We start from the raw sequence: 18,350 nt of genomic DNA, 5'->3' as shown, positions 1-18,350 counted from the left end.
AGAGCACCAGCACTTTTCTTCACTTCATTTTCATTTGTTTAATTATTCACATAATATGTTCAGTCATAAATGAAAAACAAAGTTTCTGCTCTATGAAATATGCTATAACCATTTGTGGATCACCAAATAGCTTTACCAGTTTCAGTTTAGTTCATATAAAGCTGTGATATTTCTGTTTCAAGTAAAAGCCACCTCTGCATTTCATGGGAATCACCATTGTCAGCTCTGGCAGGCTCGCTGGTGACACTCACCATGTAATAACAGCTCACTCGGCAGTTCATTGACCTGTCATCATCATCGACTGCTCGGCCGTTTACCTGTGGGAAAAAAAAGTAGCAGGGTTCTTCTCTGACATGTAGGTCACAAAGTGGACTCCTCTCACTGTCAGCCACAAATTGGTCTCAGACGGACATCTGGTTTCTCTTAGAAAGACATTTGATGAGGAAACAAATCGTAAGTAATGGTCACTTCTTTCCTTGGGAAACTTTACTACTGTCAGAGATTTGGTAATAGCTGTGAAAGTAATGACAGGGGGCAGAACAACAGGAGATCGCAACATGGTGCATGTAACACAAGAAATACGCAACACATAGAACGATATCACTTACACTCAGTCTGATACTCTTTTGGTCCTTCAAACTTAAATTTGGGGTGGGAAGATCTACCATCTTATTGATGCACAGTCCTGGTTTAAAGCCCTACAGCCAGTTGCTGTTTACATGGACCTGCAGGGTTACACTGATTGTTCTCCCACATCCACAAAGATATACACATGAGGTGAACTGGAGATTCTAAAGCAAGATGGACTGGAACTCTGTCCAGGGATGGATTCAGCTTTAGATGAGCTAAGTTGGTTTGAGGATGTTATGAGCTATGTTTTTATTCCAGGTTAATTGATAGATAGATAGATAGATAGATAGACAGGAAAGGCACTATATAATAGATAGATAGATAGATAGATAGGATAGGCACTATATAATAGATAGATAGCTATTCCAGGTTGTTCAGAGAATGGACACCATTTCACTGGTAAGCCTTTATTTTTGAAGGTTTCTTTACTAACTGATTTCAGAAAACAACACCAAAGATAATAAATGTTTGCCTAGTCTGATGTCTTCCTCCTAGATCTTGTCCTCCTCTAACTAGTGCACCTCATGACCCTTTTATTTTGGTGGCATGCACCAATATTTTATTACGCTGCTTTTTCTACAATTCTTATAGCAGTGCGCTGCCACATAACACTTATAATAATAATAATAATAATAATAATAATAATAATAATAATAATAATAATAATAATAATAATAATAATAATAAATAAATAAATAAAATCCTGAAGAAATTACATCATTTGTGAAACACATAATCATTCTGAACCCCAGGGCTGAGAGAAAGGGTCCAAATGCCAGCGTAAGTTAAATGCCTTCCTGAACAAATATTTTTTAAGGCTATTTTTTAAAAGAATGAATTGAGTCGGCTGATCTCGTTAATTTAAGGAGCTCATTCCAAAGTCTGGGCACTATAGAGATGAAGGCTGTCGACCACAGAACACGGGTTTAGGACACAAAGAATCAGTGAGCCTTAGTGAGCGAACAGAAGCCTAGTGATGGAGGAGGTTACTAATGTAGCTTGGGCAAAGCCAATGAAAGCTTTAGCTAAAGCACATTAGTAACAGAATTTTATATTCAATCCCATTAGGCACAGGGAAGCAGTGAAGGCAGACCTGATAGCTGTGATGTGCGCGCTGTTGTGGGTCTGTGTGACAAGCAGACTTTTGAACCACCTGGAGATGTGATAACTGATTAGTAAGGGGAGTTCTGATAGTCAATGTGGGACTTTATAAAAGCATGGACAAGCTTATTAGCATCAGAAAAGGAGAGTAATGAGTGAACATCGAATTTGCTTTGAAGGTGGAAGTAAGAAAGTTTCTTAATGTGGTTTATGTGGTTAGAATAAGAAAGGGAGGAATCAAAAAGATGACAGAAGATGAAGTGATGTTGATGTGATCAACAAGAGTGATTGAAAAGGAGCTCATTTCTGATTTTTACTGCCAATTAGCATGGCTTTGGTGTTGTTGCAGTTTAATCATAAGGACTTTAATTTTATGAAGGTTTTAATTTTTAATTGAGACAAGCTGTATGCTAAAAAAGCTCTGATGATCCTTCACTTTTAACACTGCAATAGAGCTGACTGATAATCCAGTCCAAAGCTATAAATAATATGGCCAAGTGGAAGCGTGTAAATGCTAAATAAGCGAGGCCCTGAGGAACTCCTTGTGTGACTGTCACTGAGCTGGACCTGCTGTTGCCAAGACTAGCAAACTCATGTCTATCAGTCATTTAGGACTCAAACCATTGGAGGGCAGTGCCAGAGACACCCAGAAGGCTCTCCATTCTGGACAGCAGAACGTCATGCTTGACAGCATCAAATGCTGCACTGAGGTCTACCAGAATTAATATTGGGGTCTGTCCAGTGTTTGCTGCCATAAGCAAATCATTTGTTACTCAAAGCAGAGCAGTTTCACAGTTGGCAGTGTTCTGAAGCCAGACAGAAAGCACTCCATCAGCTTCTTCCACGTAAAGTAACTGGTGAGTTGGGAGGCCACAACACGCTCGAGAACTTTAGACATGAAAGGTAAGTGAGAGATGGGCTGCAAACAGATTGTCAGCATCAAGTCCCGACTTTTTTATCATTGGGGTTACAAAGGTGACTTTTAAAGTAGCTGGCACAGAGCCGGTGTCAAGAGATGTGTTTATTATTGTCGGGATCATGACATGAAAGCGAGATTTGAGAAGTGTGGTGGGGAGGGGGTCCAGTGCATCATCATCTTACAGAGCAGTTCATTTATAAATGGAGATGAAACTGGTGAAAATTTGGAAAAAGAACTGGATAGACCGGAAAGGGAATGAAAAATGCAAAAAGAAAGATGAATTTGTATTAGTTGAATTATTGCAGTTTTTCATTTTATCATGGAAAAGGTGAAGGAACTTTTTACAGTCTTCAGAGGCTTAAGTGATCTGGCCAGATTCAGACTGAAGTAGTTTATTCATGTATTTCACAGACGTATGTGCCCCAACCAGAGAATGATCTTGTCTTGTCCCCGATGTTTGCTGGAATAGACTCCAGTTTCCTCGAGTCCTGACCCTGCTCAGGATAAGCGGGTGTAAAAATGGATGATTAGTGAATGTTTCTACTTGTTGCCTGTTTGGTGTTTGCATGTTCTCCATTTCTCTCTCAGGGTTATCCTCCTTTATCCACAAAGATGTGTCTGTTAATCGCTTAACTGATTGTGTGAGTGTTTAAATGAGTTCTGTGATGGACTGACGTCTTGTCCAGGGCTAATTCCTGCTTTGCGCCCACTGCTGCTGGGATAAGCCCTGGTACCTTGCAATCCTAAACTGGATTAAACAGGTTTGAGGACCTTATGTTAAATTAACTTAAAGTTGCTGGGATTGAGGAGGAGAGAGACAGGTGTTCCTCAAGCCTTTGACTGACCAGGGTGACCACAATAGAGAAGAAGCTATTAAAAATCACAGATGAATCTGTGATGTGAATAACAGACTGAATTAACGTTTAGAGAGATTTCAAAATGAATTTTAGATAACTTATAATGCAGCTCACATTTTAAGATAAAACTCATTTTAAAGATTAAACTCATTTCCAGATATCTCAAAGTATGGTCCTTAACATTTTAAGATATCTGTAATACAATCTAACGGTGGCGCAGCTGCCTCACAGTTAGGAGACCTGGGTTCACTTCCTGGGTCCTCCCTGTGTGGAGTTTGCATGTTCTCCCCGTGTCTGCGTGGGTTTCCTCCCAAAGACATGCAGGTTAGGTGCATTGGAGGTCCTACATTGTCCCTACTGCGCTTGTTTTGTGGGTGTGTGTGTGGCCTGCGGTGAGCTGGCGCCCTGCCCGGGATTCGTTCCTACCTTGTAGGCTGGGATTTGCTCCAGCAGACCCCCGTGACCCTGTGTTAGGATATAGCAGGTTGGGCAATGACTGACTGACTGACTGACATCTCAATTGTATTTCAAAATATCTCAGACACGTTTGCAGATGTCTGAAATTGGCCTTGCATGCATTTTAAGATATCTGAAAATCATTTTGAGATACACAATATGGCCAAACGTTTGTGGATATCTGACCATCACACCTGAATGAGCTTGTTGGACATTCCATTCCAAAATCATGTACCTCCACAAAGTCTGGGAAGGCTCGGAAGGCTTTCCACAAAATTGTGGAGTGTGTCTGTGGGAATGTGTGGCCATTCATCCACCAGAGCATTTGCAAGGTCAAGTGTTGGACATGAAGGCCTGGCTGATTCACAACAAAGGTATTCGATAGGGTTGAGGTCAGGGCTTGTGGAGGCCTTCATGTCTTTATAGACCTGGCTTTGGACACAGGGACTCAGTTATGCTGGAACACAAAAAGGCTTCAACAAATATGAGTTTTGCATCTGCCTAAAATGTCCTTGTGTGCTGCAGCATTAACAGTACTCTTCACTTGAACCAAGGGGCCTAGGCGAAATCTTGAAAAACAGCCCGTGGTCATTATTACTCCTCCACCAAACTTTACAGTAGGCACTATGAAGTCCTGAAGGTAACATTTTCTGGACATTCGCCAAACCCAGATTCATCCATCAGACTGTCAGATAGTAAAGTGTGCTTCATCACCCTAGAGAACACGTTTCCACTGCTCCAGAGTCCAATGGCGGCGTACTTTACACCACTCCAGCTGACACTTGGCAGCAGCTCTGCCATGGAAACCCATTTCCTGAAGCTCCCAACACACCGTTCTTGTGCTAATGTTGCTTCCAGCAGCACTTTGGAACTCTGTTGTGAGTGATGCCATGGAAAAGAAAAGACTTTTATGTGCTTCAGAACTCGGTGGCCCCATTCCGTAAGCTGTTGTTGCTCCTTGATGCTTTCACTTCACAATAACAGCGCTTGCAATTGACCAGAACAGATCTAGCAAAGCAGAAATTTCATATATTGAATTGTGTCAAAGGTGGCACCCTATAACAGTGCCACGATTAAAGTCACCAAGCTCTTCAGTAAGACCCATTCATGTTTGCCAATGCAGAACACACATCTACGCACTTCATTTTATGCACCTGTTAACAATGAAACATCTGAACTCAGTCATTTGGTGGGACGTCCTCATACTTTTATGCCACATACTCTCAAAATCACTTGTAAAATATCCTGTTCTTGCAGTGGAACCCCTTGTATATGTTAAGCTATCTTGAAATGATATCTTAAACATTTCAATATCATCTTATATATAAACGTCTACGTGTGGAAGTGTGTGTGCCTGGAAGTGCGAGGCTACAGCATGAAGCTCAAAGAGCCGGCAAGGCAGCCCTAAGTTAACAAGTCGGAAGAAGAAAGAAGTGTGAGGTTACAGCATGAAGCTGAAAGAAAACAACTCCGTCACCAAAGTGAAGCCACAGAGGAAAGACAAACTCGCTTAGCCACTGATAGACAAGGAGGGACGAGCAAATTGAAAATGTCAGCACATATGGTAGACGTTAAACAAATGGTGCAGATACTTACTGTTTGTATTGGTTCACTTTGTACACATTCCTGGATATTGAAAAGAGACATAATTTTATCATTTTACTGACAGAACATCTGGATGAAGGATGCGGCTCAGAATTAGATAAATATCTGATCACTTACCCATGAAATCCATTTATGTCAGCTGTTAATAAAACCAAAAGGTTGGGTAAGTCAATTTGAATCTGTGTGATGTTTAGCATATGGCAGAAATAAGGCAGCTGGACAATAAATGATTATGCTATCACTAAATAGAAGCTATTGTATATATCCATTCGGACGCCATTGTGGACATCTCGAACCCGAACACAAACAGGCCGACACCAAATGTCTTAAATCACACATGCTTATTTACAACCCCTTTTCCCAACACCACAAATTGTGCTGTAATCACCACTAAAATTCCTCTAGACCTCCTTCTCTCTCTTCAGCCACCTCCAACTCCTCACTCGCAAGCTCCGTCCTCTTCCACCTGACTCCGGCTCCCGTATGTAGTGAGGCGGCCCTTTTTATAGAGCACCCGGAAGTACTCTAGGTGCTCCACAATTAACATCTGGCAACACTTCGGGCTGTGGCAGAAGTGCTGCGGAAAACAGTTCCAGAGCTGTCCAGGCACTCCCTGGTGGTGGCCACGTCCATCCATAGGGTTGAGCTTCCAAGCTCTGTGACCCCCATGTAATCCCGGGAGGTCGCTCCCTTGTGGTCCAGGGAAGATGCTGCCCTTTTCCCAATCCTTCCGTTCTTCTGGCGTCCTGGTGGAGCAAGGTCCCCGGACATCTGTCACAGTATATATATATATTGGGGGATTTGCTCCAGCAGACGTCCGTCACCCTGTAGTTAGAATATAGTGGGTTGGATAATGGATGGATGGATAATGGATTATATATATAAACTGCTTAAAAAAATTAAAGGAACACTTTGAAAACACATCAGATCTCAATGGGAAAAAGAAATCCTCCTGGATATCTATACTGGTATAGACTGGGTAATGTGTTAGGAACGAAAGGATGCCACATCGTTTGATGGAAATGAAAATGATCAACCTACAGAGCCCTGAATTCAAAGACGCCCCAAAAATCAGAGTGAAAAAATTATGTGGCAGGCTAGTCCATTTTGCCAAAATTTAATTGCAGCAACTCCAAATTGTACGCAGCACTTTGTATGGCCCCTGTGTTCTTGTATACATGCCTGACAACATCGGTGCATGCTTCTAATGAAATGACAGATGATGTTGTGGGGGATCTCCTCCCAGATCTGGACCAGGGCATCACTGAGCTCCTGGACAGTCTGAGGTGCAACCTGGTGGCATTGGATGGACCAAAACATAATGTCCCAGAGGTGTTCTATTGGATTTAGGTCAGGAAAGTGTGGTGGCCAGTCAATGGTATCAATTCCTTCATCCTCCAGGAACTGCCTGCATACTCTCACCACATGAGGCCAGGAATTGTCGTGCAACAGGAGCCACTGTACCAGCATAGGGTCTGACAATGGGTCCAAGGATTTCATCCTGATACCTAATGGCAGCCAAGGTGCCTTTGTCAAGCCTGTAGCGGTCTGTGTGACCCTCCATGGATATGCCTCCCCAGACAATCATTAACCCACCACCAAACTGCTCATGCTGAATGATGTTACAGGCAGCATAATGTTCTCCATGGCTTCTCCAGACCCTCTCACTTCTGTCACGTGCTCAGGGTGAACCTGCTCTAATCTGTAAAAAGCACAGGGCACCAGTGGTGCATCTGCCAATTCTGGTATTCTATGGCGAATGCCAATCGAGCTGCATGCTGCTGGGCAGTGAGCTCAGGGCCCATTAGAGGACATGGGGCCCTTGGGTCACCCTCATGCAGTCTTTCTGGTTGTTTGGTCAGAGACATTCACACCAGTGGCCTGCTGGAGGTCATTTTGTAGGGCTCTGGCAGTGCTCATCCTGTTCCTCCTTGCCCAAAGGAGCAGATACTGGTCCTGCTGATGGGTTATGGACCTTCTATGGCCCTCTCCAGCTCTCCTAGAGTAACTGCTTGTCTCCTAGAATCTCCTCCATGCCCTTGAGACTGTGCAGGGAGACACAGCAAACCTTCTGGCAATGACATGTATTGATGTGCCATCCTGGAGAAGTTGGACTACCTGTGCAACCTCTGTAGGGTCCAAGTATCGCCTCATGCTACCAGTAGTGACACTGACTGTAGCCAAATGCAAAACTAGTGAAGAAACAGTCAGAAAAGATGAGGAGGGAAAAATGTCAGTGGCCTCCACCTGTTAAACCATTCCTGTTTTGGGGGTCATCTCATTGTTGCCCCTCTAGTGCATCTGTTGTTAATTTCATTAACACCACAGCAGCTGAAACTGATTAACAACCCCCTCTGCTACTTAACTGACCAGATTAATATCCCATAAGTTTCATTGACTTTATGCTATACTCTGATTAAAAAGTGTTCCTTTAATTCTTTTGAGCAGTATATATATATATATACAGTACATATCTTATATATAAATGCCTACATGTGGAAGTTGTGTCTGCCTGTCTGGCCCAGAATTGCGCGGCAACCCAGAAGTGCAAGGCAACAGTGTAAAGCTCAAAGAGCTAGCAAGGCAGCTCCAAGTTAACAATTCAGAAGAAGAACGAAGTTCGAGGCTACAGCATGAAGCTGAAAGAAGGCGACTCTGTCACCAAAGTGAAACTGCTGAGGAGAGACAAACTCGCTGAGCTGCTGATAGACAAGGGGGCGAGCACGTCTGCAAAAACGAAAATGCCGACTCTGCATTTCAATGTTTTTTCTGATGATTTCAATGGTTTCCAGGAGCCCAGGTTTTTCTACAGCACGGGCTTACACAGCTTAATAAAATATTTGTCCAGAGTACACCCCATGTGATAAAGATGGATGGCATGAAAGATATGCTGTAGCTGATGAAGTGGTTCAAGGATGAAGGGCAACATCATTTTACTCTCCAAAAGCTGCATTTTACAGAAAAGTAACTTTTTCCATGTCCTCACAACTGACCCTGCATGACAGACCTTGAAGCGCAAGCCCTTGCAAGCAGCCACACAAGTTAGCTGCAAAGCTCAAGCACTTGGCTCACTATAAGCACACGCCTGCCTCCAGCACAAAGTCAAATGCAGAATTAAAAAGAGTCAGAGAGACTACTGTGCCCTACTGTGAAGTGTTTGACACAGGGAGTGCCAGATGTAACATTGGTGAATATTTAAGAAGTATTCAGCAAAGCCTAGAATATGAGGCAGACTTTACAGGGCTAGAAAACATTTGCTTCTCATCCAGAAAACTACAACTCGACCTGCTCATTCATGGATAGAATGACAGAATTGGTAAATCCCATCCAAGTTTAAGTCATTGTGTAAAGCACTGGATAGGGAATACTGTATATATGCACTGTAATCAGCCGAGTAATTTGACAGAGTCTCAGGAAAGAGTTGGGGACTCAACTTGGCATCCCCGTTTCATATGTGTGCTCGAAGAAACGAGCATATGTTGGTGCTGCATAAAAACAACAAATTAAATGTAAATCCTCGGCTCTTTCAAAGTGTCTTCTAGTGCCATCTTTTTATTGCTCACTTCTAGAGTGGACCAGTCCTTGTATGCTCTAGGACTGGCCTGCTTTTATGGTAGTGGCTCTGAGGCTAGGGATCTGCACTGGCAATTGGAAGGTTGCCGGTTCAAATCCCGTAAATGCCAATTAGGACTCTGCTCTGTTGGGTCCTTGAGCAAGACCCTTAAGCCGCAAATTGCTGAGCGCTTCGAGTAGTGAGAAAAACGCTATATAAATGCAAAGTATTATTATTATTATAAGGCTGTGACCAGAAGGGACGGGGCCTTCTCTGTGTGCGTCATATGCCCTCATTGGACGTCTTCTCAGAGCCACAGAGAGGAAGAGACAGAATAGTTAGCAACAATGCCCCCTCGTGTTCCGGAGTGGTATGAACTGCTTGGTTTGAGCCCTGAAACTGAAGATCCGTCGCCCAGGTAATAATACTCTAGGGGACTTATTTTGGAAGAAAAAACTATCCAGGAATTAGATATGATATGAAATTCAAGGGATTGTTTATACTTAATCTCTTACATGTGATTAAAGATTTGATCATGTTACATGTAGATTTGGAACACATGCACATAAGAGAAATAAGGAATTAAGGTGAAAGGAATGGGCGACAAAATTCTTTGCATGACTGCCGCATAAGTGAAAGAAATCAATAGGCAAAGAAGAGGTTGAGCCTCCATGAAAGAGCAAAGAGTATGACAAATCGCAAGCCACCCTTTTAAAGAGAACCATAAAGAAAGTTTAGGAAAGCAACAGACTTGGAAAGAAGAAGATCTGTTCACTGCCACTGAAAAGGTAACCCAAATGATTAGAACATCTCTCGACCAGGCCATGAAAGGAAATGAGCAAACCTCTTAAAGAGCCACTGGGGTCACAGTGCAGAGCTATGACTAAAGTCTTTCTGGACTGGATGGCCAGATTCCAAAATAGTCAAACTGAGATGCCAGGCTTAAAGCATGCAGAGTACCACACTCTGCAGTCTGTGTTATTATACTAGTAACACTGGCAAAACAGTTTTAAGACTCAATCAGAAGTGGAGACATAGCCAGGAAGCCAAAAAAGGTCTAAACCAAAAGGACAAGAGCACAGTATCAAAACCGAAACAATCAAAAACACAAGATACAAAAAAAAAAATAAAAAAGTAGAAGATATTGATTAGTTTGAAAAGCAAGAGGAGTGTTTGGAATTCCCTAGGGCAACCTTTAACCCGTTACATCATTTCCCATGGGTCAAGACCCCAGAGGGCATGTCCCTAACAATGTGAAATGTCACCCTAATGATAGCAGCACATTCAGCATTGGCCACAAAACTGATCCAACAACTTTTAACAATAAAAGTACAAAAAATTATTGAAAACTGAGCTCAGAACTGAGAAAAGTGACTAGAAAGCCCCCTCCCCCAAACAAACAGATAATCGTATAAAACAACAGAGAAGATCACATAAAAATGATGCAAAAATCCAAATATAAAAGACAGAACGGGGAAGAACTGGATCTTTCAGGAGGAGTTGGATCTTTGGGAACGGGACTGGATGTTGGGGTTGGATGAACGTGTATTTATTGTATCACACAGACTCTTTTAGCATATGTACCATTTTTTTAACCTAACCTACAAAAGTACCATCCCACTGTCTAGCCTCTGTGGGAAACTATGCCTAAAACAACAAACGTAAAGTTGCACTGAGGCAGATAATAATGGCCAGACACCAGATAAAAGTCCAATAATTATTTTTATTTGGACAATAACGTGCACAAAGTACCCTCCATTCCACAATAATCATCTATACTAATAAAAGGCAAAGCCCTCACTGACTCACTCACTCACTCACTCACTCATTCAATCACTCACTCACTCACTCACTCACTCACCACTAACTCTCCAAGTTCCCGTGTAGGTAGAAGGCTGAAATTTGGCAGGCTCATTCCTTACAGCTTACTTACAAAAGTTAGGCAGGTTTCATTTCGAAATTCTACGCATAATGGTCATAACTGGAACCTACTTATGTACATATATATGGTCATAGCCTGCAGCTCGGTCGCAGTGTGGGGCTGAGTTGGGTCCCTCATCGTCACGCCTCCCACGTAATTGAGTGCCTGCCCATATAAGGCCATCCGTCAACAGCAATCCAATAGAAACACTCTGCCTCTAAATATTTATGGGTGAAGGACTGTGCTTATGCAGATGAAGATGAGATGGTCAGAGTGGTGTTTGGCACAAACTCAGCGAAACTGCGAGAGAAACTTTTAAGTGCCGGGTCTTAGCTAACATTAAATAAAGCCGTGGACCTCGCACGCGATAGCGCAAGCACAGCTGAGAACCTTCGATGCATGTACTCCAAGCGACTCACGTGAACTGACTGTGAAGAGGCTTCGCCTCTAGCACTGACGTCCGAGGTTCGATTCCCGAGAGGGGGTGCACTGAGTGTGTACGCCTGATGAGCCCAGAATTAGGCCAAAACATGTGTCGTGTACTCTTTGCGTTATTTGACAGTAAAACTATTTCTATATATATATATTATATATATATATTGTGAACGCTGGCCCGGACACACGCAGACGGACATCGTAAGTTCACCCAATACACGTTTATTTTTGCCAATATTTACAATGCACAAACCCCAGTGCCTCTTGCACCGATTCCCCAAAGTCCAGGCCTCTCAGTCTCTGTGCCTCTCTCTTGGCCGCCTCTCGTCCTCACTCTAGCTCCGTCCTCTTCCACCCGACATCCGCCGCTGACTGGAGGGAGGCGGCCCCTTAAATGGGAACCCGGATGGGCTCCAGCTGCTTCCCGGCACTCCTCCGCATAAACGCCCCAGTGTGGCGGAAGTGCCGGCTGCGCACCCAGAAGCCGTCCGGGTTTCCCCCGTCGTCTTGCCCCCAGCACTTCCTGGTGTGGCGGAAGTGCTGGGCTCCGGGGATATCCAGGCACCGGGGCGCCGCCTGGCGGTGGCCATGGGTCCCTACAGGGCTGGGCTTCCAAGCCCTTTACCCGAGGCCCCCAACATAACCAGGACGGACACCCCCTCGCGGTCTGGAGGAGGCACAAGCCCTCGTCCGGTCCTCCTGGGCGTCCCGGCCGGGGACCACAATATATATACACACACATACATATATATCAGCGCTTCCGGATTCATTTTACCCTCGCATCCCCTGTGAGGGACGAGGCTGATTTCGCACCCCCTTGGTTTGAGAAGAAGTATGAAAAAATATGAGGTTAACGCAGAAAAACAGATCATCAATTGAAGCTTTATGAATAATGGATACTTTATTCGCCATCAATAATTGTTTTGGTAAAGCCATATTCAGTGTAATCCTCCTTCCATTTTCAAATTTTTTCACGAATAGCCATGATTAAATGAACGGTAAAAAAGTAAGAGCGAAGCGACGGTGACTTATTGAGGCAGGTAGGCAAGAGCACAATAGCACGCATCAAGGCGATCTAAAATGTGCGATCTGATTCGAAAAAATATATCTTTTCAAGTTCTATTTGGATATAAGTAGGTTCTATTTAGTCGACAGAAATATCTTTGGTAGGAATGGAAGTTGAATTAAGTCTTTAAATTTCTATGGTGAAGAAAAATTTATGCAATGATGACTAAATTTAACTTACATTCCTACCAAAGATATTTCTGTCGACTAAATAAAAATTACTTATATTTCAAATTTAAATAGAACTTTAACAGATACGATAGTTCATAATAACCACGCAGCACTAAGTGCACGTAAGAGCGGAAGTCATCCATTTTAACAAGCAGCGTATTGCACTGATACGAAATAGCCTGCCCATTTAATTATTTAGGAATGGATTGATAAATTAAGATTTTGTACAAATAATGTTTTTCATTTTTCTTCCTCGATGGATTCTGGCACACCCAGCAACAGTTGCTCGCATCCCAAAGGGTATATATATATATATGTGTGTGTGTATATGTATGTGTGTATATATGTAGATATGTATATATCTATATATATATGTATATATGTGGATGTATGTGTATATGTGTATATGTATTGTGAACGCTGGCCCTGGCACAGACAGACGGACATCATATTTTCACCACACACCATTTATTTATATACACTATTATTTACAAATGGCTCACGTGCACCCCCAGTGCCTTCTTGCACCGATTTCCCCAATGTCCAGGCCCACAGTCTCTTGTGCCTTCCTGGCCGCCTCCCGTCCTCTCTCTCCAGCTCTGTCCGCTTCCTCCCGACATCCACCAATGACTGGAGGGAGGTGGCCCCTTATATAATGCTCCCGGATGAGCCCCAGGTGTTTCCGGCATCTGCTCCTTAGCCACGCCCCAGCGTGGCGGAAGTGTCGGCTGTCCTCCTGGCAGCTCTCCGGGCGCCACATAAAGTCTTCCCCCAGGCACTTCCTGGTGTGGCGGAAGTGCCGGGCTCCCGGAATAATTAGGCACTGGGGCGCTGCCTGGTGGCCACGGGTCCCTACCCGAGGCCACCTGCATAACCAGGACGGACGCCCCCACTCGGTCTGGAGGAGGCACTCGCCCTCCTCTGGTCCTCCAAAGCGTCCCGGCCGGGCTCCAGCCCCAGCCGAGGACCGTACGGGATAAACCGGCATCGGGGCGCCGCCTGGCGGTGGCCACGGGTCCCTACAGGGCTGGGCTTCCAAGCCCTCTACCCACGGCCCCCAACAGAACCAGGACGGACGCCCCCTCGCGGTCTGGAGGAGGCACAAGCCCTCCTCTCGTCCTCCTGGGCGTCCCGGCCGTGTTCCAGCCCCGGCCGGGGACCACAGTATATATATGTTTATATATATGTATGTGTATGTATATTTATGTGTGTATATGTATGTGTGTATATATGTAGATATGTATGTATATGTATATATGTATATGTGTATATGTATATATATGTTTATATATGTGTGTGTGCATATGTATATGTGTATATGTATATATAAGTTTATATGTGTGTGTGTGTGTGTATATATATATGACAGCAACACTCATAACAGTGACAAAACAATTACATTGTCAATCATGTTACGTTATTTTCAAAATGTTTCCTTTTCTTTTTCATTACTTCTTTAAACACTACTTCTTTGCTGCGAAGCGCAAGTATTTTGCTAGTATAACAATACAATTCACAATCAATAATCAAATAAACAATCCTCCACTCTCCCAGACGCGTTGCCACTCTTCCTCCCGACTCCGCTCCTCTGTCTGGGATCTCCCAGAGTCCTTTATAGTCCTTGACCCAGAAGTGCTTCTGAACCCTCAGTCCATGTGATTTCCTAGCACTTCTGAGTCAGATCAAAAACTCTTCTTTTTCATCCTGGAAGTACATCATTTCCTCTGTCGCTGTGACTAAGACGTACTTCCGAGTTATTGGGGAAATAGAAGTCCCTGCTCCTTCCTTCAGCGTCCCCTGGAGATCCCCATGGTATCCAGCAGGGCTGTGATGTAAAACTCCACTGTCCATGATGCCCTCAGGGCACCTCTATGTTGGAAGAAGGGCTCCACCTGGTGGCCTGGGGGTATTGGCCGGGATGAACGGCTGGCCATATCCCACACAGGAAATTCTCAAACCACTACTGTAGTTATATCGACTGACAAATCTGCTGTAATTTCATTAAAGAAAACATTAGACTGCTGTTGTTTAACTGAAGAAATCTTATTTGTGCAATCTGTCTCTGTGATGTGTTTCTACATAAATTGTGTTTTCTTTACCGAAAAAAGTAATGGTACTAAGAACTGGAAAGAACCTGCAAATAAATAAATGAACAGCACGCATTTAGCTAATGATGAGTGTATAAAGATCAATTGAAAAAGCCCTTCATCTTCGTTATGTGATCCTATGCATCCTTTATGCTTCACCCTAAACAATTATAAACTTGTAATGTACCTGATGTTGGCTACTTGCACTTTATTAGGGTATTGCGGTAACACTTTAGTTTAGGTACTCCAAAAATGCTTCAATTCCTCATTTAGTATTTTATTAACAAGTCCTTAACAAAGGCTTTTTTTGGTCTTCAGTACACTTACAAAGCATCAATACAAATTTTAATTAGATTGTTTAACAAATTCTTGAAAATTGAAAATATGCCTGAGGAGTGGAGAAGACATATATTACTACCAGTTTTCAAGAATAAGGGAAATGTGCAGAGCTGCAGTAACTACAGGGTTATAAAATTGATGAGCCACACCATGAAGCTATAGGAAAGAGTAATGGATGCTAGACTGGAGATTTGTGAGCAGCAATGCCAGGAAAGAGTATTACAGATGTGATGTTATGTGATAGAGAAGTTCATGGAAGGTCAGAAGGAATTGCATTGCATGTTGGTGGACTTAGGGAAAGCATAGAACAGTGTGCCAAGAGAGGAGTTACGGTACTGTATGAGGATGTCGGGAGTAGCAAGAAAGTATTTGAGCGTGGTGCAGGATATGTATGAGGATACTGGGACTGTGGTGAGGTGTGTGGTAGGAATGGCAATCCGGTTCAAGGTGAGAGTAGGATCACATCAAGGATCGGCTCTGAGCCCTTTCCTGTTTGCAATGGTGATGGACAGGTTGACAGATGTGGTCAGTCAGGAGTCCTCGTGGACTATGATGTTGGCGGATGACATTGTGATTGTAATGAGAGTAGACAGCAGGTTGAGACAAACCTGGAGAGATGAAGAAGGGGAATGAGAGTCAGTAAAGTGGTGGAAGGGTGCGAATGTTGAGGATGGAACCACCAGGCAAAAGGAAAAGTGGAAGGCCAAAGAGGAGGTTTATGGGTGTGGTGAGGAAGAACATGAAGACAGTCAGAGTGGCAGAAAATGATGTAAAAGACAGGGACAGATGATCTGCTGTGGCTATCCCTAAATGGGAACAGCCAAAAGAAGAAGAAGAAGTAAAGTTTTATTAATCTCTGCATTGTGACTTACCTACAAAACTTCACTTTGGAGTAGTCTGAGAGGGCTTTACTGAAACACATTTTTATTGATATTACAAGACTTCATATTAACAAGTAATTTTACCATCATATCAATATGCTGCACTGCACAAGAGATGAATAACCCATCTACTGATGTTTTGTAAGTGGCATGAAGCCCAAAAGAAACCTTTGTTAAGGTAAAGGATGCATTTTTGCAGTACCTAAACCTTACCTGCTTCAAAGGTATTCATGCATCTTTCTTCATCATTAGCTGTCACTTTTGCTCTTCTACATTCATCACCAGCAGCTAACAACCACCTACAGCTAAAGTGGAATGTCAGAGGCAACAAACATACATAAAAAGTATGAAAAGTAAGAAACCTAAGAAATTTAACAATCGAGAGGAGACCTTCATTCCATCAAGTGGATACATTGTAGAGTGGAAATTAACCAAAAGAATTTGAGAACCTACTATGTATGAAAACCCAATGGCATTAAGGAGGATGTAACAGCATGTAACCATAGCCAGTGTACACATATGCAACAATCGGGATCTTTGTCGTGGAAAAAACGCCAATTCAGTAACAGAAAAAAATAGCCATTCCATAATCGTTGAAATATATCAATAGGATGCAAATAACAAACTTGCTTTGAGAAGTGGCCTGATGGCTTGATGCCAAGCAATGGCTTTGGGTCTTGGTCTTGGTGTGTATCACTTTCTTGTGTGATGAAGTGCGTCTCTCATGCACTGATGTTCCTCTTGTTGTTTGTAATGGTGAGCAGATGGTTATGTGGACATAACAGAACACAGTACCCCAGGTCAGTCTGCCAAGTGTGCCATTATGGTGTTTCTGATAACAACGATCTGTTGGCCTGTTCAATATTCTTCATTGCCAACAGGTGCCACCGCGGTTATTCTCCTGTCAGCCATGCTGTGCGCCCATGCCATAGTGCTTTTCCTGACAATCATTGCTCATGTCACCACTTGTTGTGAGACTTTGCCATGTGCTCCACCATTTCCAGTTAGTCATGACATGTGCAATCATTGCCATTTTTAACTTTTCACCCATGGAGCCTGGATGTGTTGGGTACGTGGCTGTGTGGCTGCTTGTTGTGAGAAGGACCCAAAGCCCAATTACAAGGCTGAGGTAGTCTGCATGTCTAGTTCATGTGTCACATTATGTGAGGATAGCAGAAGCTCTCGAGTAAGACCACGATCAAAGCTCAAGGCCCAATGGAGTGCAACAGACAGACAACCCTTGGTATGTTATATATATATAGAGGTACACAACGTATTATGTCTTCTTTGATTCTGTTTTCTAATTTCTTTTATTTCAGGTGTTTAGAAGAGAAGAACAGACCAGATAAAATGCCCAGCTCAATCTCCTTACGCAGCATAAGAAAATTGGGAGAGGAAAATGAAAGCTTTGACTACAATGAATCCCGTAAGACGCTATATTGCTATAATATGAATATAATGAACTATTCTCTGTATAGTGTCACATGTCTTTTCAAGCTTTATAACACAATTATCTGGAGTCCTGTATGCAGTTTTGGTCTCCAGGCTAGAAAAAGGTCAGGGCAGATTCAGGACTACAGGAGATGAGTTATGAGGAAAGATTAAAAGAGCTGAGCCTTTACAGTTTAAGCAAAAGAAGATTAAGAGGAGACCTGACTGAAGTGTTTAAAATGATGAAGGGAATTAGTCCAGTGGATCGAGACTGTGACTTCAAAATGAGTTCATCAAGAACACGGGGACACAGCTGGAAACTTGTTAAGGGTAAATTTCACACAAACATTCGGAAGTTGTTCTTCACACAGAGAGCCACAGACACATGGAATAAGCGACCAAGTCGTGTGGTAGACAGTAGGACTTTATGGAGTTTTAAAACCAGACAATGTTTTTTTAGAAGAATTAATTGGATAGGACTGGCAAACTTAGTTCTTATCTAGATTGTTCTAATGTTCTAATGTCACCTTATGTCACATCGGCAGGTTACTAAAGAACTCAGAGTTCTGTGAGCAAGTTACTGTCATCATGTGCAGTATTAATTTATCTAATGGATTTCAGCAAAAACTGGAAAGAATGATCAAGAATGTGTGTCTACTCATAGAATTATGTTCCTAATTATTATTTGTTTATTTGGTGCACAATTCTTATTGCTGTTCATTCATAACATAGATCATTCTGTGATTTCATTTTCTGAACATTTTATTCTGTGGTGGACAACTGCCTTCTGGAGAAATTGTATAATCCAGATTGTGGTTCATTAGTGTTTGTATTCCTGGTGAGTTTATTCCATTTTTGGTTAAGTGTATTCAGTTTAGATTCACGGCTTTTGTAAGCTG

At 42.9% G+C, this 18,350-nt stretch overlaps 1 protein-coding gene across 1 annotated transcript in view; it reads left to right on the top strand.

Annotated features, from left to right (window-relative positions):
- Positions 1-335: 335 nt before the first annotated feature.
- Positions 336-18,350, top strand: part of LOC120531801 (bile salt export pump-like) — a 109,698-nt gene continuing 91,683 nt past the window's right edge. The window contains exons 1-2 of the mRNA XM_039757551.1: positions 336-453; positions 17,340-17,446. Of these exons, the coding sequence (XP_039613485.1) occupies positions 17,371-17,446 (76 nt within the window). The 5' untranslated portion in view covers positions 336-453; positions 17,340-17,370. The remainder of the gene's footprint in view (positions 454-17,339; positions 17,447-18,350) is intronic.

The sequence above is a fragment of the Polypterus senegalus genome, chromosome 6, assembly GCF_016835505.1.
Source record: "Polypterus senegalus isolate Bchr_013 chromosome 6, ASM1683550v1, whole genome shotgun sequence".
NCBI classification, from domain to species: Eukaryota; Metazoa; Chordata; class Cladistia; order Polypteriformes; family Polypteridae; genus Polypterus; species Polypterus senegalus.
Note: the sequence above shows the minus strand (reverse complement) of the source record. Positions and strands in the feature narration are given on the sequence as shown.